Raw genomic sequence first — 26,579 nt, 5'->3', positions numbered from 1 at the left:
AGCTACAGTATAGTATGGTCTAGTCTGGTAACCAGCTACAGTATAGTATGGTCTAGTCTGGTAACCAGCTACAGTATAGTATGGTGTAGTCTGGTAACCAGCTACAGTATAGTATGGTCTAGTCTGGTAACCAGCTACAGTATAGTATGGTCTAGTCTGGTAACCAGCTACAGTATAGTATGGTCTAGTCTGGTAACCAGCTACAGTATAGTATGGTGTAGTCTGGGGCCTGTTGTGGTGTTTTACCTGAGGATCGGTCCCCACAGATGGCACATATGTGCTTGGACATGGACCCTGGGCTCATGCAGCCATAGCTGTTCATGTGACCCAGTCCAGCTAGTCCTGGAGGAGGCTTGATGTCCTCACTGCTGCTCACACTGTTCAGAGAATTCATCTACAGAGAGCGGGGACAGAGACAGGAAAGAGGGGGTTAATGGGGGATGTGTGTGTGGGTGTCTCACTTTCGCCAACTGGCCACTATATCACAAAAGGCAAAAGTCACCGACTCGCAGCTTTCAATTTTTGTTGAAAACAGAACCCAGCACTTCCGAGTTCAGCGTAGATCACAGTGAGTGATATGTCATGTCAGTCTTTCGATGACAACATACTTATTTCAACCATGCATTAGCTATACAGTCAGTGCCTTCTTCAGTGTATATGTGTGTATGCGTGTGTGTGTCAATCAATGTGCACCATTCAAACATAATAGCCCACAGGTGTGCTAAAGTGCATTTGTATTCACTCCTCCCTTGTTCTTTCTGCCTCCCCCTCCCACCTTACAACCTTATTGGAAGTGTTTTCCTTTGTCATGTGACCTGTTCCCTCTAGGTGAGGAAGTAGCAGTTTACTTTGAATGTTTACTCTCATTAATTAAACACCCACAGTCAACATTGACACAAGGTTCTCAAGGAAGGGCACAAAATTATAACTGCTGATACCAGTTCGAATTCTAATCGAACTCAACTGAATACACTCAATTGAACTGATAAAGCCTGTTACATGCAGTTCCACAGGAGAGCAGTAGAGGGAGGTAGTTGGTCATTAAAGAGCGACTGCCTTTAAAAAGCAACTAATCCCTTTGAAAATGGCCTATGTGGTATCGATATGAGTCAAAAACAGTTATTATAGTCTCAAAATTGACAACAAAGTCTAAATAGGGTAATTTCGGTCTCATCTAAAACGGAGTTTGGAACATTTGTGTGTTACAAAGGGTAAATGAAGGTTGGGTTTTGATTTGACGATGTCCCTTTGTCCACTTAAATGGGGTGAACAGCTGCGGTGATTGCACTCTATCCAATAGCATAGACAGTAAGGCAGACCTGCTCAGCAGCTCCGACTGTTTACATAAGACAACACGTCGTTCATTTTTTTACTTGAGAAATATTGCACCAAGCACCTTAGTTAGATATAAAATCCCGCAACTAAAACATCCTCGGCAAAAACGTCAAAATTAATTACAGATTTATTGAGTTATCTTAGATTCATTTTGAGGAAGTGAAATAGGCTTCCGCGTCTACAGTGTCTCATGGGGGCCAAACATCATTAACCAAACGCGGAATTGGTCAGGAAACACACCTCCAAGACTGAAATCTCGTTTTTCAAATGAGCAACAGAAAAACACACGTGCCAATTGGCGTGCTCAGTTGTTCTGTAAGGAAACTTTATAAGCTACTCTGGGCCATCTAAAGGTCTATTAGGGGTGACTTATATTTGTCCTGTTTCACACATGTACAAGTGTGTGGTGTGAAATGGAAATGTGTTTTTTGCATATCCCTCAGAGAGTGGGGGCACAGCCAGGGATCAGCCATTATTGATGCTGACCCTGGAGCAATTAAGGTTAAGTGCCTTGCTTTTTCACCTAGTCGGCTCTGGGATTCAAACTAGCAACCTTTCGGTTACTGGCCCAACGCTCTAACCGCTAGGCTACCTGCCAATCATTATCAGACCATAAAGTATTTGTGTTCTTTCAAATACTTTGAGATTGATTGAGCCTGTCTAGAGTGCCAGAGGGGCGTGGTTTACACTTTAAGGACTATTCCATTGGTTCCATTGTGCCAGATAAGCTCAATCAAGCACAGCTAAAGTATAAGAAATAGAACAAATACTATTTGAACCACACAGTGGATAATGAAGAACCACACAGTGGATTCCAAAGTTATGAGAACATCCTTCTAATAACGCATTATCCTGACAGTGAGGGTAAGTATGTGCTGTACTATACAGGCATGCTGTGTTCACAAACACAGGTCAAGGGACTATTGCCCTTGGAGTGAGACCAGCCTAGGTCTAGTGTGTTTGGGTAGTCACACAGCTTCCTGTGTCTGCACTCTACTGTACTGTACTGTAGACTAAAAGGGGACAGGGCCAGGTCGACACACATACTCACATGAACGCGCGCACATACACAAAGGCAACATATGCACGGGCAATACACTCACACACATTCACTCACACAGATGACCTACATAGTTAGTCTACACACCACATCCCATATCTCTCACTCCACACATATCAGCCATGGGGCCCTTGTTGAATACTTCATATAGCCTATACATTATTCACAGTGCTCTTAATGCTACTGACCTTTCTATACACATTTCTCTGTTATTTGACTCATTGAAAGTGCCGGGCATTGCAATGAACTAAAATGTAAACATTCTGTCTACTTCTTTGAGACCAAAAGGGAGCTCATATTGGTTGTGTGGCAATAAATGGATCTGAATCTGACTATTGCATATGTGACCCTATTTGCTTACAGAAGCCTGTTGGCACAGCTGTCATTAGATTGCTTCCGTTTGTGTTCTCTTTTCTGCTAGGTAGCTAGCCTCCAAGGCTTTAGCTTAGCTTAGCAGGCTGGGTCAATGATATCTCCCTCTGACTCACTAGTCATCACGCCTCATTAGCTTAGCTCAGTTAGCTCAGAGTGGGACAGCCAAATACAATTGGCTCATCTCCTCTAGGGCAGGCAGAGACCCAGCCAGTGGTAAAGGCAGGGACTGGGCAAAAAAAAAGGTCAGAAAAGGAGACATTCTAGATTCTACTTAATGCAGGACAGAATGTCAATGTTTTTTTTTTCAACTAACTGAATAAAATGTTAACTTTTTAATTCACAAGAGTAAGTGGACAATAGTAAGCCTCTATTTTCCCCATTTGTTATCTATTTGGGACTTGGATTCTGAGTAAGTGGAAGCGTTGTTTCACTAATGGAGTGAGGACCAGTGAAGTGAGCAGCAGAATAGAATGAGGTTCTATGTCTACGGCAGTGGTAGCCCTGATTCAGTTGTATTCTGTGGACATGAATGAGTCTGGGTCAGGCTAACCTAATGTAGCAGGCTTAAAAGAAATGCCTGATAAGCGTTTCTTCCTATCTGGTCCCGACGAGAGAAAAAAAACAGTCGGGAGGTTTTCTTCTGCACTGGTCAACCAATCCAGTAAATGTGGAGGAGATGTTAAGATCGAGTGTTGCCTTGTTAACATCCAAAAGCGGATGTCGTGTCTCAGGGTTTTTTAATTTCCCCTGAAAACCGGATACATCCGGTTGTTGGCGACACCACTAAGGGTAGGGTCAGGCTAGCCTTCTAGGTTCTGTTAGAACAGTGGTCACCAACCAACTGGTCGATATCCAAGGTCACCAACCAACTGGTCGATATCCAAGGCATTCCTAGTTGATCCCAAACATTTTTGTATAAAACCCAACTATTTATTTATTTGTCTCGCGCTGTTGGAGGTAGGTGCACCTGATTCAGCTGCCCTGCACGCCTGGTAGGCAAAGTATTCCGATTTAGAACAATTTCATGTGTCTGAAGGTACAAACTCTGCTTTCCTGGTGGGCCCGGAGAGAAATTAAAGTGCCTAGGCCTACCACTGGCCAATCGGATGGCTCAGATTACCGTGTCTGCAGTAACGTAGCAGGTATAAAAGAAAGCTAAAGCAAAGTTGATACTGTGAGATTTCAAAAATGTTTCAACCATGACTAGAGAGACTGTCAACGAATACAGCAAAGAGCTGCTGTTTTTATGATTGAGTTCATGTTTAAGGTTTTACTCAGCACTGTCAACACTTTATATTGAACACTTTTATAGGCTATTAAAATGCGCATTCTTCCTACTTCCACTCACGCTACAACCAGCACTGCAGCTGTAATGAATGAGTAGGAAAGTGTATAGATAGGCTTGCGTTATTATTAGCGGCTTGGGTCTTCTTTAATATCGAGGAATATTTCACTTTCTCTGTTCCTAGGAGTAACAACATTAATTTGTGCATGAGGCAGAAATAATGCGGTGCGACTCGAGCTTCACTATCAGCTGGAAGACGGTGTCCCTTTTTGGCCAGTGTCAGTGGAGGAAAGGGAGAGCAGAGGGACGTTAGGAGGCAGACCCTCAGTCTGCTGCGCTCTCTCTCCGCTGCAACTGACCATCAGATGCAGACACCATCAGCCCAGTAAAATACATTTTAATAATTCGCTTTTTATTTTTATGTTAACACAGCTGTGCCTCACGTAATACAACAACTGATCTATTACCGGTGTGATCATATAGCCCACCTTAAATCGTTTAATATAATATTTTTAAAAATTGTCTGAACAACAATGCATTGGCAGGGCAATTAAAGCAAAGCCAATATGCGGTGATAATGTACTGGGACTGTAGCCTACTACATACACCTCATTGCTACAGTACTGTTTTTAATAGGTTAATGTTGCATTGGCTTACATTTTTTAAGTCATGTTAAAAACAAATCTGAGCGGTCAATCTCGGCTTGCATTTTGACTCAGAAAGTGATCTTGACTCAGATAAGGTTGGTGACCACTGTGTTAGAAGGATGCAGAGTGAGCACTAAGATACAATGTCTGAGACTACTGTAGGATCTGCTCTGAGAGAGAGAAACCGTTAGAAATATAACAGTCCAGGAAAGGCTAGTCAGCTTGGTGAAGAGTAGTCTCCTTCAATTGGCATGGGTTTGAGACAGAGCCTCGAAGCTTGGCATGCAAGGCTAGGGCATCGAGAGACTCATATGAGTGATAACAATGTATTCCATGCAGTAGTTCCTAAGCTACTTTGGTGGGTCGACTCGCCTACTGTACGGCCTCTCATATTTTTTGTGTGTGCGTGTTTATCAAGTGTGTATGTATAAATCAAATCAAATCAAATTTTATTGGTCACATGCGCCGAATACAACAAGTGCAGACATTACAGTGAAATGCTTACTTACAGCCCTTAACCACTTATGCGCGTGCATGCATAAGTGTCTGGGTGGCAGGTAGCCTAGCGGTTAAGCGTGTTGGTCCAGTAACCGGAAGGTCACTGGTTCTATTCCCCGAGCCGACTAGGTGAAAAATCTGTCAATGTGTCCTTGAGAAAGGCACTTAACCCTAATTTCTCCAGGGTTGTTGTCAATAATGGCTGATCCCTGGCTGTGACCACTGTCTGCATGCCTGTGTGTGAATACATTGACCCTTACCTGTGGGCTGGAGAGCGTGCTGAAGCTCATGGCGGGATTAGGGGGGATGGAGACACCTGGGGAGCCCAGAGAGGATGAGGTGATGACGGAGTACGGCAAGCCGCCCTGCCCGTTGAATGGCGAGCCCAGGGTGCTCATGGGAGACGGGAGGGGCTGCCCGGGGTTGACAGAGGCACTGATGACGGAGGGGTGGTGATGATGATGATGATGGTGGTGGTGATGATGGGGGTGGTGAGGGGGCCCCACCATGGTGCTGAGGGACTGAGACGGGGTGGAGCTCAGGTGGGAGACCTGCACAGAAGAACCTGTAATCAGAGCAAAAAACAGCCAATCAGAGAGGAGAATGAAGGTGTTAGGAGACACGGCAATCATTGAAATAACAGAATGGTACACAGCAGGGTTTTATTCATTAGAGCACACCGTATAAAAACTTGCTACAACTGAAAACAAGCATTTCTTATTGGACCAGTTCATGTAGTTGGTGCCTAATGAATACGACCGTGATCTATATAAACTGTATTGTTCTCAAAGAGGATAACCGTTTTCATAGGGATCAATAGAGAGAAACGTTCAGATGTTGCAGCTAGAAATTTACAACATGACAATAATATGACAATAAAATGACAATATATGACAATAAAATGTTCATGACTGTTCTATACATTATATTTCTATCTGAGTTGCTCACCCTACAGCAAAAGCCCCTGGTTCTGGTTCACAGATGGTGTGATGAGCAATCAGACCAGAGAATAACAACTAGACCTAACTAGACCCACATCAGCAACCTTTCACAGCAAAACAAGGTGCTTGAGTAGTTACGTGACAGTCAGGGGTCCAAAATGTCCATCTCTCCATTTAACCTTATCACTAATTCAGCTGGTAATGCACTGTGATGGACCTGATGTAGCCTGATATAGCTGGTTGCCTGGGGGTCAGTGCATGGGGAAAACCTGCATAAGGCACTTCCATATATCACCAGAATAGCCCAAAAGGTCAGTGCAGAGACAGGCTACACTGATCTGATCATTCATAGGAGCTTAATAAGGTCATAAGAGCCTTGCACATTCACATTATGCATCAACATGAGGAAATGTCAGGGGGATGTTACAAGGACGCTAGAGGGATGTTAGGGCAACATCATAGAGCTTTTCTGGCCTGTTGGACTAATGTTTGCCTAAATAACGACAAACATTAGCCTACATAAGGAAAGTGGGACTTTAATACTGCAAGAAGGCAAACCAAACAGACTAAAACCCCCATTATAAACCTACGTCATCAAAAAACCATAATGACAACACCAATCCAATAGAAACATAATGCAACAGAGAGGGCTTTATCAACAATCAAATCTATTTACATGTACAGTTGAAGTCGGAAGTTTACATACACTTAGGTTGGAGTCATTAAAACTTGTTTTTCAACCACTCCACAAATGTCTTGTTAACAAATTATAGTTTTGGCAAGTCGGTTAGGGCATCTACTTTGTGCATGACACGTCATTTTTCCAACAATTGTTTGCAGACAGATTATTTCACTTATAATTCAGTGTATCACAATTCCAGTGGGTCAGAAGTTTACATACACTAAATTGACCGTGCCTTTAAACAGCTTGGAAAATTCCAGAAAATGATGTCATGGCTTTAGAAGCTTCTGATAGGCTAATTGACATCATTTGAGTCAATTGGAGGTGTACCTGTGGCTGTATTTCAAGGCCTACCTTCAAACTCAGTGCCTCTTTCCTTGACCATCGTTATGTTTGGAAGAAAAAGGGGGTGCTTGCATGCCAAAGAACAGCATCCCAACCATGAAGCACGGGGGTGGCAGCATCATACTGTGGGGGTGCTTTACAGCAGGAGGGACTGGTGCACTTCACAAAATAGATGGCATCATGAGGAAGGAAAATTATATGGATATATTGAAGCAACATCTCAAGACATCAGTCAGGAAGTTAAAATGGGTCTTCCAAATGGACAATGACCCCAAGCATACTTGCAAAATGGCTTAAGGACGACAACAGTCAAGGTATTGGAGTGGCCATCACAAAGCCCTGACCTCAATCCTGTAGAAAATGTGTGGGCAGAACTGAAAAAGCGTGTGCGAGCAAGGAGGCCTACAAACCTGACTCAGTTACACCAGCTCTGTCAGGTGGAATGGGCCAAAATTCACCCAACTTAATGTGGGAAGCTTGTGGAAGGCTACCTGAAACATTTGACCCAAGTTAAACAATTTAAAGGCAATACTAGCAAATACTAATTGAGTGTATGTAAACGTCTGACCCACTGGGAATGTGATGAAATAAATAAAAGTCCTTAAAATAAAGTGGTGATCCTAACTGACCTAAAACAGGGAATTTTTACTAGGATTAAATGTCAGGAATTGTGAAAAACTGAGTTTAAATGTATTTGGCTAAGGTGTATGTAAACCTCCGACTTCAACTGTATGTACATTGTATCGGGGCCAGGGTCTTCTTTCTGTCTGGAATATAGAATGACAGGTTGACATTTCAGGCCCCAACAATTTAAGGTTGGGCTGTTGGGTAGAGCTGTGTGTCACAGGGTTAATGGGGGGTGGCATTTACATGGGCATGGTTTCAGGGTCGCCGTAATCAGTCCTGGGTACAGGGATCTCTCTCATGTTACACAGAACAGAGTCGGATAGGTCAGCCAGACCAGCAGAGCTAGTGGAAGAGCTCGTACGCCAGTCTACAGTAGTCTGATACTAGCATGTGTTAGTGGGGTTGGGACATTCTGTGTGGCAGTGTTAAATGACTACTTGATTTTCATGCACACAGAAAGTCTTTACACACACACACACACACACACACACACACACACACACACACATACACACACACACACAGTATTGTACAGCTAACCTTGTGGGGACACACAATTCAGTCCTATTCAAAATACTATTTTCCCTAACCCCTAAACCTAACCCTAACCCGTACTCTTACCCTAACCATAACCATAACCCTAACCGGAACCCAAAAACCTAACCCTAAACCTAACCCTAGCTCCTAACACTAACCCTAATTCTAACCCTAACACTAATTCTAACCTTAAACCTAAACCCCCTAGAAATAGCATTTGACCTTGTGGGGACTAACAAAATGTTTGTTAGTTTACTATTCTTGTGGGGACTTCTGGTCCCCACAAGAATAGTTAAACATGTCCACACACACACACACACGATCATAGCCACACATGCTTCACACCATTCTCCGCGCATTACAATAAACATCACACTCACACAAGTATAAGAAAGTTATATCTATAAAAGTAGCAAGTCTAAAACAAGCTAAAGGCGGACAAAGGTTATTCCTCATATTGTGTAGTAACAGCTGTAGATATAGCAGTTTCTCTGCCAAACCAGACGCAGGAAACACCAATGTATATTTAGACAGGTTGAACAGAATCTAGAAAATAAATGTGTGTATGTGTGTGTGTGTGTGTGTACTTCTGATCACACACACACTTTCACCAACTGCCTACTGTGTCACAAAGGTCAAAAGACACCAACTCACAGCTTTCCATTTTTGTTGAAAACAGAATCCGGCACCTCGTGTTCAGCAAAGATCACAGTGAGTGCTATATCATGTCAGTCAGCCATTCTATGCCAACAAATACATGCCCACATACTTCATTTAATTAATGTATTAGGTACTGTACATAGCATACAGTCAGTGCCTACCAAGTCAAAGTATATATAACCCTGAACTACACTACCAGTCACAAGTTTTAGAACACCTACTCATTCAAGGGTTTTTCTTTATTCTTACTATTTTCTACATTGTAGAATAATAGTGAAGACATCAAAACTATGAAATAACACATATGGAATCATGTAGTAACCAAAAAAGTCTTAAACAAATCAAAATATATTTGAGATTTGAGATTCTTCAAATAGCCACCCTTTGCCTTGATGACAGCTTTGCATACTCTTGGCATTCTCTCAACCAGCTACACCTGGAATGCTTTTACAACAGTATTGAAGGAGTTACCACATATGCTGGTAACCATCTCAATTTGGTTGAGGTTGGGAGATTGTGGAGGCCAGGTCATCTGATGCAGCACTCCATCACTCTCTTTCTTGGTCAAATAGCCCTTACACAGCCTGGAGGTGTGTTGGGTCATTGTCCTGTTGAAAAACAAATGATAGTCCCACTAAGCCCAAACCAGATGGGATGGCATATCGCTGCAGAATGCTGTGGTAGACATGCTGGTTAAGTGTGCCTTGAATTCTAAATAAATCACAGACAGTGTCACCAGCAAAGCACCCCCACACCATAACACCTCCTCCTCTATGCTTTACGGTGGGAAATACACATGCAGAGATCATCCGTTCACCCACACCGCGTCTCACAAAGACACGGCGGTTGGAACCAAAAATCTCAAATATGGACCAAAGGACAAATTTCCACCGGTCTAATGTTCATTGCTCGTGTTTCTTGGCCCAAGCAAGTCTTCGTCTTATTGGTGTCCTTTAGTAGTGGTTTCTTTGCAGCAATTCAACCATGAAGGCCTGATTCACATAGTCCCCTCTGAACAGTTGAGATGTGTCTGTTACTTGAACTCTGTGAAGCATGTATTTGGGCTGCAATTCCTGAGGCTGGTAACTCTAATAAATTTATCCTCTGCAGCAGAGGTAACTCTGGGTCTTCCATTCCTGTGGCGGTCCTCATGAGAGCCAGTTTCATCATAGCGCTTGATGGCTTTTGCGACTGCACTTGAAGAAACCTTCAAAGTTCTTGAAAATGTCCGTATTGACTGACCTTCGTGTCATAAAGTAATGATGGACTGTCGTTTCTCTTTGCTTATTTGAGCTGTTCTTGCCATAATTTGGACTTGGTATTTTACCAAACAGGGCTATCTTCTGTATACCCCCCTACCTTGTCACAACCCAACTGATTGGCTCAAACGCATTAAGAAGGAAAGAAATTCCACAAATTAACTTTTAAGAAGGCACACCTGTTAATTGAAATGCATTCCAGGTGACTACCTAATGAAGCTGGTTGAGAGAATGCCAAGAGTGTGCAAAGCTGTCATCAAGGCAAAGGGTGGCTATTTGAAGAATCTCAAATATAAAATATATTTTGATTTGTTTAACACTTTTTTGGTTACTACATGATTCCATATGTGTTATTTCATAGTTTTGATGTCTTCACTATTATCCTACAATGTAGAAAATAGTAAAAAATAAAGAAAAACCCTTGAATGAGTAGGTGTTCTAAAACTTTGCTCCCACAATATCTATGTTACTCACTGTCAAAGTCAGGAAGGCGCATCAGGGGCTGGTAGTTTACGTACATATCCAACTCTGATTGGCTAATGTCTATTAAGTCGCTTTCCTCTTTTCCTCCGGAATCTCCGACACCTGCTATGATTCTCATGTCTGCAGGCGATACTTCTGAGGTTCTGCAGGGGGCTTGACCCTTCCAACGCAGGCAGTGGGCTGGCAGCCCCCGATCATGTGTGTGTGTGTGTTACAAGCAGCTGTAGAGTGGCACACACACACACACACACTCTCTCTCACTTGGCACAGCTCCTCCTGTGATATTAATGCCTGCTAAATGTCAAATTCCAACAGGAAAGAGCCCCACACACGTACAAACACGTACACACACATTAATAGGCATATTTGAGCAACACACACATACACATAAGCATGTACTTGAGTATGGCACCATACAAACATCATCTGGGTTAAGTGGTTTTGAAGTGTTTTCAAATGATTTTTCATTGACTTTTGTATCATCATAATCAATCATTTTTATCAGTGAGGTCCTTAGCTTAATCATGTAAAAAGCAGGCCTGTAGCCTTCTGGCCTGGTCTGGTCAAGGGATATTCACAAAGCCTCTCAGTAGGAGTGCTGATCTAGGATCAGGTCTCCCCTGTCGTATTCATTATGATCGGAGAGCCAAAACTGATCCTAGAAAAGCCTTGGCCTGGTGTGTGGAGACAGAGCCCACTCATTCCTGTCTAAATGAAGATGATGTCTGATCAATCAGGGACCGTATAATCCTATTAGCCCCTGTAAGCATCTCCAACCTGGTTATTTACTGCCCGTCCGTGTGTGTGTGTGTGTGTGTGTGTGCGTGTGTGTGTGTGTGTGTGTGTGTGTAGGGAAGGGATGGGGTGTATTTTAGAGGTAGTGGGCTGGAAGCTGTTGAGTAGGGGCTTGTCTACACGAGAGCGTGCAGCATGCTGAGGCACTGGAGGAAACACTTCCCAGTTGCTCTTCACATGACCAACACACACACACACACACATACATTCACACGTGCAGTCTCTATCGCTGTTCCATATGTCTAAAGGGATTTGGCCTAGAAAAGGAGAGAATTCTATCCTGTCTGTCGGGTGGGCTCTCTCAAATACCCAGTGGGGGATTGGATTACTTTTTCATTAAAGATGTCCCTTCTCTCTTGCAGACTTGTTCCTTTTTCCTGTTGAAATGACAGAAGATGCACCGAGCAGACATCATTAACTTGATTGGCTTAAGTATGAGAGGAGAGTGAAGTGATATAGAGAGTCCATTCAGTCCAACTCAAAGCTTCACATTCATTGGTAAAACACTTCAGTATTACATGGGAAGATACAGTAACTTTGCTAATGGTTACTAATGGTTATATAGATTCAACTACTGATATACTGTATTCGTAAGAGCTTGGGACCACTGGTGAATGGATGCACAGTGGTGTAAAGTACTTAAGTAAAAATATTTGAAAGTACTACTTAAGTAGTTTTTTGGAGTATCTGTACTTTATTTTACTATTTATATTTTTGACAACTTTTACTTTTACTCCACTACATTCCTAAAGAACATTTTTATTCAATACATCTTTCCTGACACCCAAAAGTACTCATTACATTTTTAATGCTTAGAGGGACAGGAAAATGGTCTAATTCACACACTTATCAAGAGAACATCCCTGGTCATCCCTACTGTCTCTGATCTGGCGGACTCACTAAACACATGCTTCATTTGTAAATGATGTCTGAGTGTTGGAGCGTGCCCCTGGCTATCCGTAAATAAAAAAATAAAAAATAAAATGGCGCCGTCTGGTTTGCTTAATATTAGGAATTTGAAATTATTTATACTTTTACTTACTAAGTATATTTGAGCAATTACATTTAGTTTTGATACTTAAGTATATTTAAAACCAAATACTTTTAGACTTTTACTCATGTAGAATTTTACTGGGTGACTTTCACTTTTACTTGAGTCATTTTCTATTAAGGTATCTTTACTTTTACTCAAGTATGACAATTGGGTACTTTTTCCACCACTGTGGATGCGTGCACTAAGCCAGATATGCAGAGTTGGCACTTTTTCCTTGTTCACTTATCAGTAAATCACACTGTATCGATTCCTATGGCAGAGGACATCTATTTCCAAGATGATTGTTCAATGTTGGTCTGACCAATCGGAATCTATGCTTCAAGATTGTTTTGATCACGCGGACTGGAAAATGTTTCAGGTTGACGTATACACTGACATCAGGAAGTGCTAGAGGATGTTGTTCCCATTGTGACGATTAGAACTTATCCAAACCACAAACCGTGGATAGATGGCAGCATTCGCCCACAAAACTGAAAAGCGCGAACCACCACATTTAACAACGACCAGCTATGAACTCCGTAAGGCAATCAAAGAGGCAAACCCCAGTACAGGGACAAAATGGAGTCAACGGCTCAGACACGAGACGTATGTGGCAGGGACTCCAGACAATCATGGATTAAAAAGGGAAATCCAGCGGACACCAACGCCTCGCTCCCGGACAAGCTAAACCCCTTCTTTGCCCACTGAGGAAAACAACATTGAGCTGCCGACGTGGGCCCCCTCCGCTCACGATGACTGTGGGCTCTCGTTCTCCGTGGCCGACGTGAGTAAGGCATTTAAGAGTGTTAACCCTCGCAAGGCTGCCGGCCCAGACGGCATCCCAAGCTGCGTCCTCAGAGCATGTGCAGACCAGCTGGCTGGAGTGTTTAGGGACATATTCAATCTCTCCCTATCCCAGTCTGTTGTCCCCACTTGCTTTATGATGTCCACCATTGTTCCTGTACCCAAGAAAGTGAAGGTAACTGAACTAAATGACTATCGCCCAATAGCACTCACTTCTGTCATCATATGAAGTGCTTTGAGAGGCTAGTTAAGGACCATATCACCTCCATCTTACCGGTCACCCTAGACCCACTACAGGTTGCATACTGCCCCAACAGATCCACGGACAACGCAATCGCCATTGCACTGCACACTTCCCTATCCCACATGGACAAGATAAATACCTATGTAAGAATGCTGTTCATCGACTACAGCTCAGCCTTCAACACCATAGTGCCCTCCAACCTCATCACTAAGCTCAGGGCCCTGGGTCTGAACCCCACCCTGTGCAACTGAGTCCTAGACTTCCTGATGGGCCGACCCCAGATGGTGAAGGTAGGCAACAACACCTCCGCCACGCTGATCCTCAACACTGGGGCCCCACAAGGGTGCGTGCTCAGACCCCTCCTATACTCCCTGTTCATCCATGACTGTGTGGCCACGCATGTCTCCAACTCAATCATCAAGCTTGCTGACGACACAGCAGTGGTAGGCCTGATTACCAACAACAACGAGACAGCCTACAGGGAGGAGGTGAGAGCCATGGCGGAGTGGTGGCAAGAAAATAACCTCTCCCTCAACGTCAACAAAATGAACGAGCTGATCGTGGACTTCAGGAGACAGCAGAGAGACCATGCCCCATTCACATCGACAGGGCCACAGTGGAGAGGGTTAAAAGCTTCAAGTTCCTCTGCATGCACATCACACATCACAGCCTGTTCACCCCGCTATCATCCAGAAAGTGGACAGTACAGGTGTACTGTCTATACACACCATTTTATACACTGAGTATACCAAACATTAGGAACACCTTCTATATATTGAGTTGGCTGGATGTTCTTTGGGTGGTGGACCATTCTTGATACACACGGGAAACTGTGTGTCCGGTGTGCCTGGCACCTACTACCATACCCCGTTCAAAGGCACTTAAATGTTTTGTCTTGCCCATTCACCCTCTCAATGGCACACTTACACAATCAATGTCTCAATTGTCTCAATGCTTAAAAATCCTTCTTTAACCTGTCTCCTCCCCTTCATCTACACTGATTGAAGTGGATTTAACAAGTGACATCTATAAGGGATCACCTGGATTCACCTTGTCAGTCTATGCCATGGAAAGAGCAGGGGTTCTTAATGTTTTGTACACTCAGTGTATATATTCTGTCTCATATGATACATAATGTACTGTAACCAAGACAGAGTACCTCTCTCATATAGCTACACACCAAACTGCACCATTTGACTGTTATCATAATACTTACAGTACATTGTGGTTTGACTCTTTAATAATTCAACTCTGTTACATTTAGAAATGTCAACTCTGTTACATTTAGAAATGTCAACTCTGTTTCATTTAGAAATGTCAACTTGGTTACATTTATATCCGAATCCAGGCTCTGTTGTAGCCGGCCGCGACCGGGAGACCCATGGGGCGGCGCACAATTGGCCCAGTGTCGTCCAGGGTATGGGGAGGGAATGGCCGGCAGGGATGTAGCTCAGTTGGTAGAGCATGGCGTTTGCAACGCCAGGGTTGTGGGTTCAATTCCCACGGGGGGCCAGTGTGAAAAATAAAAAATAAATGTATGCACTCACTAACTGTAAGTCGCTCTGGATAAGAGCGTCTGCTAAATGACTAAAATGTAAATTTAGAAATGTCAACTATGTTTCATTTAGAAATGTCAACTCTGTTTCATTTAGAAATGTCAACTCTGTTTCATTTAGAAATGTCAACTCTATTTCATTTAGAAATGTCAACTCTGTTACATTTAAAAATGTCAACTCTGTTACATTCAGAAATATAAACTCTGTTACATTTACTAATGTCAACTCTGTTACATCTGTTATACCAATCTAACTTGGTGATTTGTATAACTGTTTTGACTTTTCAGCAACACTGTCATTATAACATCATGATAAAAGACACAACACATGTTACATTCAACTGTTTATGTATTCACACAAACAGCCTTGGACATGTGACAGTGACATAAGACCATTACAAATGCATGTGGTAACAGCCGTTCAATTAACCATACATGTTCACCATCATTCCATGCATGCTGTTTTCTAAGCATTTTGTAACATCAGATACAATGAATAAAGTCATTAACCACATTCTGAGTGGGTTCCTACTGTATATAGAAACCCTGATCTCTCTCTCTCTCTCTTTGAGGTTCACATTTCCATCCTGGTGTCTATTTCATGTACTGATTAACAGAGGTGGGGGGCAGTCATATGCCATGTGGCCAGGGGGTAGCAGGGAAGGGGCTCACCGTCTGTGGAGTTTAGAGAGGGAGTGTGTACGTGTATGTGTGCTTGCGTAAGTGTGTTTGCGTAAGTGTGTGTTACGCACATGTGTATGTGTGTGTGCGAGTATTGCATAGAGGGGGGTGGGCAGTTGTTGCAGGATTAAAGGGGATTATATTGGGATGGTCCTGCTGGAGGAGATGGTATATTAATGCAGCTCTATAGAGCTGTTGGGCAGGGGAGGAACCCAGAACATGGTGCTACTGTACAGAAAACAACTGGAGTTTCTCCAAGGCTAGAAGCATTTCCATACTGTGCCTTCACTGATCTTTGTCTCTAAGAAACTGGCCACTATCTCTGACCACAATTGAACTCACGCAACAAAAACAAATTCACAAGAAGCTGATAAACATCGACATTGAGACGTTATGTACAAGCAGTTACTGTATGTTACTGTATGGTATAGAAATAGAATCACTATTTATGTACATGCTCTATAGGCTATTCTATTAAATTCCCCAATAATCCTACAAGAGACTACAAAGTTCTGAAGTTTACATAGAGAGTAAAGCCAACCTCGAGCCCCTCTCTATCTGTGGAGCTGCACTGCACTCCTATTCTATTGAAGCACTAGCATTGGCTACCCAGACTGGGCCCACTACAACTGGGGCAGAAAAATGACCAATTAGATAAGGGAGCTGATTCACAATCCCAAGCCTGCCAGGATACACCACAGAGCACCATGCCTGGCCCTGACTAAATGTTATCTAATGGCTGGGCCTGCCTGCCCTGTATGCTGACGCCATTTCTATCTCTGCTATTTCTGAGTTTCGTCCATACAAAGAGAGACAGAGAATCAGAACAAATGACAATAAAATGACAGAATGAAGAACAGAGCGGTGTATAGAGGATGATGGTTATAGCATCGAAGCACAATGAGTCGGGTACAAAAGAGTAGCACACGGCAACAAGCGCGGTTGAAACCAGAGAGCATGGCAGCAATAAGGGTATGATGACAAGACAGACAGGGACCTGAGATTGATCCTATAGGTTGGATCTGATCTGGACATAGCCGAGTTTCTCTCAACTCCACGATGTACATCACATTACAGTTTTTCTCAATTGCTAAAACACTAAAACCCATTGGCTGAACAAAGTTCTCAGTTGCCTGGACTCATTTAGCTAATTATGCAGTCTGTTGTCAATACCTTAAACCATTTCACATGGTAAAACACAATTTGCAGATCTCACTTAGACTTTTCAGCAAAACTCTAAACACATTCTCAGTCTCAAAACACATTCTGCACTCTAATGCACATGTCATCCATACTGGTAAACACAAGTGGCAACAATCAAATACAAATAGAGAACATATGTCATTGATTGAACACAACCACTCAAAATTGATTTAACCTGTTTCAAATGATGCGACACAACTAATATAAGCCAGTTCAGAGAGCAAACAGGTTGTTGAAGGTGGGAAGGAGAAAGTCTGAGAATGGATAGAAGAAACAATGTGAGAGGACGAGGACGAGTGTGTATGCGAGGTGGGCGACGAGGAGGAAGAGGAGGAGGAGGGCAAGAAAGAGGAAGAGGAGGACGAAGAGGAAGACAAAGAGTGGAAATATCTGATGAAATTCGAGCAACAGTCATAGACCATGTTCTTGTCCATGGACTGACAATGAGGGAAGCAGGACTTAGAGTGCAACCCAATTTGAGCCGATTTTCTGTGTCCACCATAGTAAGGACATTCAGAGAAGAGAACAGGTACAGTATACTTCTGTATTTTTGTAATTGCAAATTTACTGTACTACACTATATGCAGCTGTTTCAATAGACATTTGTAAAGTTAATCACTGTATGTATTGTACTGCATGAATATGTTTTGTAACTGCACAACTACTTTTTGTAGAATTGCAAGGCTGCCACATGCAGGTGGAAGGACAGCTATATTCACTGGGGAGCAAGGGGCCGTTATAGCTGGCATGGTCCTTCAAGATAATGCAATATGAATCAGAAAAATCCAGGAACGAGTGATACAAGACAACACACACTTCCAGGGAATCGACAGTGTGAGCATTTCCACAATTGACCATGTCCTCCATCGTAACAGGATGCGAATGAAACAAGTATACAGAGTACCTTTTGAGCGCAACTCACCAAGGGTGAAAGAACTGCGAGCTCAGTATGTGCAAGTAAGTGTACATTCAGAAACATTTACTGTAATCCAGATTGTCTACAGTACTAACACATACTATGTGAATGACATTACTCTTCAGTACATATAATATATGTGAATCAGAAGTGCATACAGTAGGCCTAATTATACTCTACAGTATAGCACTGTCTCTGTACGACTTACAAAATCCTACATACAGTATATTGTATTTCTACACAGACAATATTTGACTTGGAATCCTTGGACAGACCCCATGAGTTCATCTTTGTCGATGAAGCAGGCTTCAATCTAACAAAGAGGAGAAGGAGAGGCCGAAACATGATTGGACAGCGGGCCATTGTTGAAGTCCCTGGTCAACGAGGTGGCAATGTCACAATCTGTGCTGCTATCAGCAACCATGGTGTTCTACATCACCATGTTACACTCGGGCCATATAACACCCAGCACCTTCTAAGATTTATTGCCAATCTAAGAGATATTTTATTTGAGCAGCAGGTTCAAGAGCAGCAGGGTCAAGAGCTAAATGAGAATCCCATTCCCACCTATGTGATAGTGTGGGACAATGTCAGTTTCCACCAAGCTGCTCAAGTAAGGGAATGGTTTAACATCAATGGGCAGTTTATGAACTTGTACCTCCCTCCATACTCGCCTTTCCTGAATCCGATTGAGGATTTTTTCCCCTCTTGGAGATAGAACAACCCTACACCAGAATAAATCTGCTGCAAGCCATGGATTTAGCCTGTGGTGATATAGGTGAGGAATCATGTCAGGGACAATATTGCTTGTGATGTCGACGAAGTGCTCTGGCCTGACCCAGCCCAAAGACAAGAAGAAGCACATTGATCACATATTTACTCCTTTGATTTGTGTCCCTTTTAATATTGTATACTGTAGTACAGTGCATTGTAGGCTGTATACTGTACAATGGACAAATTGTATGGCCCTGAACATTGTGCTTTCCATTTGTTAACAGTACTGACTGCTCAATAGATTTTGACTGGTTGCAGGTTCATATCAACAAAGAACAAGAATTACAGTATCACAGAGACAAAGGACAAGTTTGTGAGATGCAGGGTACAGTACTGTAAAAATAGGGGTACAAGGAGGAGGAAGAACAAAAAACAAAATTGCAAAGAGCAAAGCAGAGTAGTAATTTCTGATCAATTTTGAGCTACTATGATAGAACATGTTTTCGTTCATCAAAAGACAATGACGGAAAAATATGAAATTTGTTTTGAGATTAAAAATGTACTTCTCCCTGAGAACTGTATGTTTTGAACAATGTGTTTTCTATTTTTCGGTGTATTGTTTACTGACTGCTTGAGAATGTATATCATTTTGATCACTTTGTTTATGATTTGAGAGCAGTGTTTGATTTTGAACACAGGTAAAACTGTTTTGAGGCGAATGTTTCATTTTGCGAGAGGAGTCAGAGGTTTTGTAAATAGTGCTTGAAGATGAGGTTTTGTGTTGAATGTTTTCAGGAAATGGAGCAAGGTTTCAGAAATTGTGTTTTAGCAATTGAGAAAAACTGTAATGGAGTTGAGCGGAGACGACTGTGGGCGGTCTGAAGCTACAACTACATAGAGGGTCCTGAGTAATCAAATTAGATACAGACACACATAAGACATAGACAGACAAATACACAGACAGGTACACAACACACACAACTACAGAATGTTCACACACATGCGCACACACACACACACTTGACAAGTACCAAGCTACATACTAATAGCTGTCTTGTTGAATGCCGAGAGAGAGAGAGAGAGAGAGAGAGAGAGAGAGAGAGAGAGAGAGAGAGAGAGAGAGAGAGAGAGAGAGAGAGAGAGAGAGAGAGAGAGAGAGAGAGAGAGAGAGAGAGAGAGAGAGAGAGAGAGAGAGAGAGAGAGAGTTAATTTTATATTGTTTATTTCACTTTTGTTTATTATCTATTACACTTGCTTTGGCATTGTAAACATATGTTTCCCATGCCAATAAAGCGCTTAAATTGAATTGGAGAGAGAGAGAGAGAGAGAGAGAGAAAAAGAGAGAGAGATGCAGCTCATCTCTCAGTAGGTCTTCCGGGTAGAAGACACAGAAGTGGATAGTCACCCTTTTGAGCACTGCTTATGCTGCAGACCCTGTACATGCTATAGCACTGATTAAATCAACATTAGTTTATGTGGCTTCACCCCAGACAGATAGCCTTGACTTGGTCTATCTGTCTTTTACTGTATATCAGTCGGTCTATCTATCCATCTACATATCTGTCTGCCTGTCTGTCTGCTTGTCAATCAGCTTACCCGTCTGCCTGTCTGTCTGTGTTGTGAGGCCCCATATGAACTGATGGTGATTTATTCAGTGATATCAGGAAGTCTCAACACTGACATTGATTATAATGAGTACTACAGAGAACACTAGTAGTTAAATCAGACTGCCATCCCAGTTCTATACAGTATGTGGGCAATTATGAGGGAGTGAGTTGGAAGGAAGCATGCTAGTGTTAATGAATAATTAACTAAGTATAACTAGGGAGACTTTTGGGGGGATTTGAGGAATCTGAGTATTTTTCACATCCTCTTCTTGTTCTACTGCTGATTAATATAATACAGCAACATCTGTTCCCAAACCTGCGTCTAAATGTCATCTTAATACAACATAGTTTTTTTGTTACTTTTAAACAGACATTTACGTAACAACCTTTTCATGACCAAATATGGTCAGCGTTGAGAATTATGTCAATGGTGTAATAACACATGAAAAATACATGTCTATTAGCAGTTTTATTAGCAGGTTTAGAGTTGCTGATTTACCTGATGGATTGCAGACAGGGGGAAACCAGTCTGTCAAACTATAGTATGGAGACTGAACTGAAAGTAGGCCAACTAGTGTACTGAAGTTCATTGATCTTTGGCTGACACCAGTGGAGAGTCTGTAGACCCAGGATGCTGCTCGTGTTGACTTACCCCGTCTACAGACAAACGAAAACACAGCATGGTACCATATATAAAAAAGATCAGATTAACTCTCGCTTTTCATTTCCAAAAAGCCTCAGCTGAAATGGGTCATTGTCTTCTAGTCCTGCTGTTCCAACACCGACAGTATTGTCCTATTTTGGCTGAGAGAAAATAAAGTAGCTTATAAACTGGGTGGCTCGAGCCCTGAATGCTGATTGGCAGATAGCTGTGGTATATCAGACTGTATACCACGGGTATGACAAAACATTTCTTTTTACTGCTCTAATTACATTGGTAACCAGTTTATAAGAGCAATAAGGCACCTCCTCAGGCCTTATTGCTTAAATATAGTGAAGTTATCCTCACATAGCCTGGCATGAGATAACATGTACAGTAGCTTAAATACACCATCAAACCCTTTGAAATGCATGAATGGTGCTACTGAACGCAGTTTGTCAATCGTATAGCCTCGAACCGTTCTCTCGCATATCTGAGAGGCTCAGTCAGTGGACGAGAGTGTTAGTAGGCTTGTGTTGTCAAGGGTCCGTGCTAGCCGCGATCCTTGGGACGTCTCTACCCCATTGAAGTTGAAATTTAAAATGGTTAAGTTTAGGGTTAGGCAAGGGTAGGGGTTAGGGTTAGGGTAGGGACATCCCAAGGATCCCGGATAGCACTGGCCATAGTCAATAGGACTGATCCCAAGTCAGCCATCCTAATCACCCTTGGCAGTGAAAACCCTAATGACTTGGCCACTCATTCTCTTTGACTGCTTCCTGCAGGAAGAGAACATGGCACTCACAGCCGTGACCATAGCGTCATATGGCTGGCTCCTACTCAACTAATCTATGTTCTGCCATTGCGTTGGTGTATTACAGCATGTGTTACTAGTTGTTTAATCAATTAAATACATCTATCAGTTCACGCTTTGCTTTTAAAAGGTATTTTTTTTTAAGTCAACTTCCACTGTGAGCTGCTAAATATCTTTCACATTTCCAGTTTGGTTGTTCTATTTAGGCACCTAGAAAGTAAGATAGACACAGTAGATATTTTCCTCTTCACTGATACACACATCCCACTGGGCACAGACGTCATTTCAACATCTAGTTTTGATTTACTTTTGATTTAATTACTAATGTGAATTCAATGTGAAATCAACAAGAATTTGAAACGTGTCATGTGATTTAGGTTAAAATTCCTTTATGTTGATGACTTTTTGCAAATCCAATCAGTTTTCCATGTTGATTCAATGTCATCACATACATGTTGTTGTTTTTTATGACGTGGAAACAACATTGATCTAACCAGTTTGTGCCCAGTGGGATCAGAGCAGAAGTCAGACCATGCCAAAGTTCAAATAAAACAAAGTCCACTGCTGCAGAGGAGAGGAACCCATACAGATGAACTTGCCCAACACTTATTTGTTCACGTAACTAAACCCTAGAGAGATAGAAGAGAGAGAAATAGAAAGAGAGAGAGAGAGAGAAAGAAAGAGAAGTAAAAATAGACCAAGATGTCTCAGATTCCTGGGCCAATGTGGGATAATGTCCTCTGTAGCAATATGAGCATGTGATTACACAAACATAAAATGCTGAGGAAATAATGGATTTGAGTCCTTCAGAATCCTTTCTATAACAGTATCATTTCATGTATGCATGGATTCATGTTTGTTCTGGTAATAATCCCCTAAACTGATTCAGCGACATAATTGCTGTCACACTTTGTGTGTGTTTAAAAAAAACATTTTTTTAAATTGACAATAGCTGGTGTTATAGTAGTGTAATGACCTATACTTTTACACTAAAATCGAAATATGAACAGGGAAATGATACAATCGCCTAGGCTGTATGGAAATGCAATAGAATAGAATAGAATAGAATAGATCATATGCATTTCCAATACAAAGATAGAAAAGGTATTTGGGTTCACAGGACTGCTTATTCCTGGTTTGTGGTGTGGCCTAATTGTCGTTATTTGATTGAAAAAAAATTATGATGATTCAATTATAGAACCATTTCAGCCAATTAAGAGTTGCCTACTAAAGAGAAGTAGAGCTCGCAGTGAAAAAAAAGTCATATAGGCCTACCCTCTCAATGAGTTCTTCTTGGACGAACTTTCCTCGAGAACAGCGGTGAGGTGAGTGAATGTACGTCTGTCGAATGGATAAGCGCTTCTCTGCTAAGCCAGACTCATAAATAAGAGGAAGGCAGCGAACAGTTTAACAAGAGGCCATAAAGAGGTTAGAAAGGCCATAAATTACATAACCGCAATTAAAGTGCCAACCCCTGACCCTGACTGAGGAGCAGAATCACTATCAGCTGACTTGAGCATTGGCACTGCCTTCTTGTCAATCAATACACATTAGGCGCGGGACAAGTGTTAACTACATAGATAACATTGCCACGCGGGATTTATTGCCATCCTTGTAAAGTCGGCTGTGCAGAGGGAATTCGGTTTATCAAACGCCACATTATTGCGAGAAACTAAACAAACACAACACAGAGAACTGCACGAGCAGCCTATGCGGGATCAACCGCCCGCGTCCCAAGACTTTATAGAGAAACGGAAAAACATACTTACTTAGATGTAGATACGAGTCATTATTATCCATAACTGTATGGACGTTATTATTATTGTACGTTTTTTTCTCTCCACGATGAATGTTCTTGTTTAGCGTTCATAGGGAAGCATCTCTGAACGCCGTCCGTGTCTTGACTGAGTTCTCTTCTTACTGTTGCCTGACTGGGCTACCACACACGTAGGGGCCCAGCGGAGGGGGTGGCGAAATCAGGGATCCCACTAGGCAAAAACTGGTTGAATCAACGTTGTTTCCATGTCATAAAAAAATCAATGCAATGTCATGATACTGAATCAATGTAAAAAACTGATTGGATTTGCAAAAAGCCATCAACATAAGGGTATTTCGTATTTCGTTACCCTACTTTTAACCTAACATGGGGATTTTTTTAAATTCCACATTGAATTCAGGTTAGTTTACAACTCAACCAAATCTATATCAAACTAGATGTTGAAATTACATTTGTGTCTAGTAGGATTCTCCCAAAATAGAACATTCTTTGTTTAATTTACAAATAATATCCATTTACAAATAAAATCTAGTACATTATAGGCATGCCAAATCAGGATGTGTCTGCAAAAAGTTGTTTTTTTTTCACAGCAAAATATTTCATCAGATCAAGTCAATTAGTAGGCCAATATGCTATTTACTTAATTGAGGAGTGGAAATTCCTCAAATTCCAAGGGGATGCTACAGGTTGTTTGACTACTAGTGGAAGGTCTGAAGACCCCCTTGGACTCCCCCCTTTCAGAGTGAGGGGTCATTTAAGGGTGAGCACCCACTACCTCAGGAGGTTATTCAGAAGTCACCGGCATTCACAGTCTTGAACTCTCGTTTAAGGGGGACGGGGACGCTCCGCGAGCACCGCGGCTGACCACTCCACCACTCCTTCAGTCCAGCCGCTCTGCTCTGCTCCCTGGCTGGGAAAGACTCCCCCAGCTCCCCCTCCTTGTAAAAACAACCCACAAAAGAACACAGGAGGATGCTAACAAAGATGAATAGCTTTTCTTCCAACTCATTCCACACTAATCAGGCCCCTTTTCATTTGTCCCCCTTTAGATAATGTAAATTAATGAAAGTCAAAGAAGGGTACTAAAATGACTATTTATCAACCTCGCTTTTATCTCACTAATGGAGCCACATGGTCTAGGACATTAGTATTGTCTGTCCCCTGTTACTCAGTCATTGCACAGCCCACAGTTTTAAGTGGCAGAAGACTATTTTGTTTTCAATCATGGTGGTTCAAAATGAAAATCGGAGGGTTGTGAATAACATAAACATAAAAAGTTTGTGTGTGTGTGCGTGTCTGTGTGCCACTCTGTGTGTTTCTCAAAGCACGTGAAAAAAACAGGCTTGGGTGTGTACATTTAAATCTTTTGAAATAAAAAATCTCAACATAATCAAATAATGTGACTTCAATCATTACAAAAGTGGTTTAAAACATCTTAAATGTAACTAATTCTAATCAAAAATGTAATCTATGTAATTATTTATCATGAAAGGACCATAAACAATAACTGGTAATGCTGCATACTCCAAGAAAGGTTAAAATCTCACCCTTCTGGTAAAAATAGTTATAAATTGCTGAGGTGTAGGCACTTTTGAGGACACAAGCTCAAGTACACAGTACAAATATGACAAAAAAATATGAAAATATGAAATATTTTATATGATGTATTTCCTATTCAACAAAACTGTATGAATAAGGCTTTAAATTACTTAAATTTTTTCTAAATATAGAATCATAAATTTATAAAATGACTAACTATAATATGTCACCTTCCTTATTACTGTAAAATACATATTTGTATATTTAGTGTAGAGAAAATGTGCATATTTTCTAAAGGTCTGTGTTGATCAAAATGCCTGCCCCCATCGCTATGAACGTCACAGAGCTCTAGCTTGGCTTCCTAAACTCGTTTAATCTCATATTAATCTAGTCCATCTATGACAAACAGAAAGTGTTTTCTTGTTTAAAATCTATGAATGGTTTTAGATTACTGGCTATAAATCGATCTCTGAATGTGCTACCGTGATGCTACCATTATCTCCTGCTGCGTTACAGTGTGAGGATTCCAGGCATATGCCTTGTTAGTGGCTGTGACATATGGTTCAGCCAGGAGTTGATGGACAGTCGGAGGAGCGAATGAAATGCTAGGAGGGACATCCCAGCTTCAAGTGGTGTCAGATTTCACATTCTGCTTCACACAGGCAGAGGAGACATACTTCTGTATGCGCACATGACTGTAAGTCGCTTTGGATAAAAGCGTCTGCTAAATGGCATATTATTTATTATATTATATTATTTCTGTGTCCATGAGAGTCAGGGCTACTACTCAATCCAAGACATTTCGATCTATGGGTTCCACATATCGATTTATAAGCTTAAATGTCGGTTGGAACCGGTACCAGAACCACACAGGTCCCCAAAACAGGGGACTTTACATATAAGAGGTTTTAAACAGGAGTAAACATTGCTGCTTGTCCACAACAATAGGCCATGTGAAACCCATTGAAAAGCACAAGGCAACAGACCCCACCCTCAACACCATCTATCACCTCCTAAGCTGAAGCATTAACCCGACTCAGAGAGCTGAGGAAAAGTGACCACAGCTCGACCCCTGTCCCTCATATAGCCCAGTGAAGCAAGCTCACTCGATACTGTCTTCGTTAGGTAACGTACAGAATTAACAGTTGTAGCTAAAAATGACGATTGTGCATGATGAAAAAGAAAAGGAAAGCCGCACACTCTAGGAGCTCAGATGCAATAATTTAATATCCTAATAACCAACGTTTCGACAGACAAGCTGTCTTCATCAGGGTATGATGAAACATATATATTTTTTCCATTACTGCATTTTGCGTCTGCCCAGGATGTGAGCAGAATAGCTTTATTTCCTCTATTGTCAGTATTACAAAGATGTCAGTCAGTCTGGTCTGTCTGGTCTCACAACGTGAACATATAGCCACCACAGTTGAATCACCCTCCCTCCACTGGTTAAAGAAATATGAGATTATGAGATCGAGGTGTGTATGTGTTGATCTTCATGCATATAGATTTGAGTGTTTGCTTTT

At 41.9% G+C, this 26,579-nt stretch overlaps 1 protein-coding gene across 5 annotated transcripts in view; it reads right to left on the bottom strand.

Annotated features, from left to right (window-relative positions):
- Positions 1–23,658, bottom strand: part of LOC121580806 (retinoic acid receptor RXR-gamma-A) — a 28,188-nt gene extending 4,530 nt beyond the window's left edge. The window contains exons 1-3 of one of the 5 annotated variants that reach the window (XM_041895854.1): positions 23,507–23,658; positions 5,461–5,765; positions 247–394 (exon numbers count right to left, since the gene is read on the bottom strand). In XM_041895854.1, coding sequence (XP_041751788.1) covers positions 247–394; positions 5,461–5,765; positions 23,507–23,537 — 484 coding nt within the window. In that variant the 5' untranslated portion in view covers positions 23,538–23,658. Of the gene's footprint in view, positions 1–246; positions 395–5,460; positions 5,766–8,986; positions 9,051–10,725; positions 10,939–23,012; positions 23,115–23,506 lie in introns of those variants that run through there. The other 4 variants (XM_041895856.2, XM_041895853.2, XM_041895852.2 and 1 more) reach the window with 4 other exon arrangements.
- Positions 23,659–26,579: the final 2,921 nt, after the last annotated feature.

The sequence above is a fragment of the Coregonus clupeaformis genome, chromosome 14, assembly GCF_020615455.1.
Source record: "Coregonus clupeaformis isolate EN_2021a chromosome 14, ASM2061545v1, whole genome shotgun sequence".
Lineage (NCBI taxonomy): Eukaryota > Metazoa > Chordata > Actinopteri > Salmoniformes > Salmonidae > Coregonus > Coregonus clupeaformis.
The sequence above is the reverse complement of the archived record's forward strand: the minus strand, read 5'-3'. Positions and strand labels throughout refer to the sequence as shown.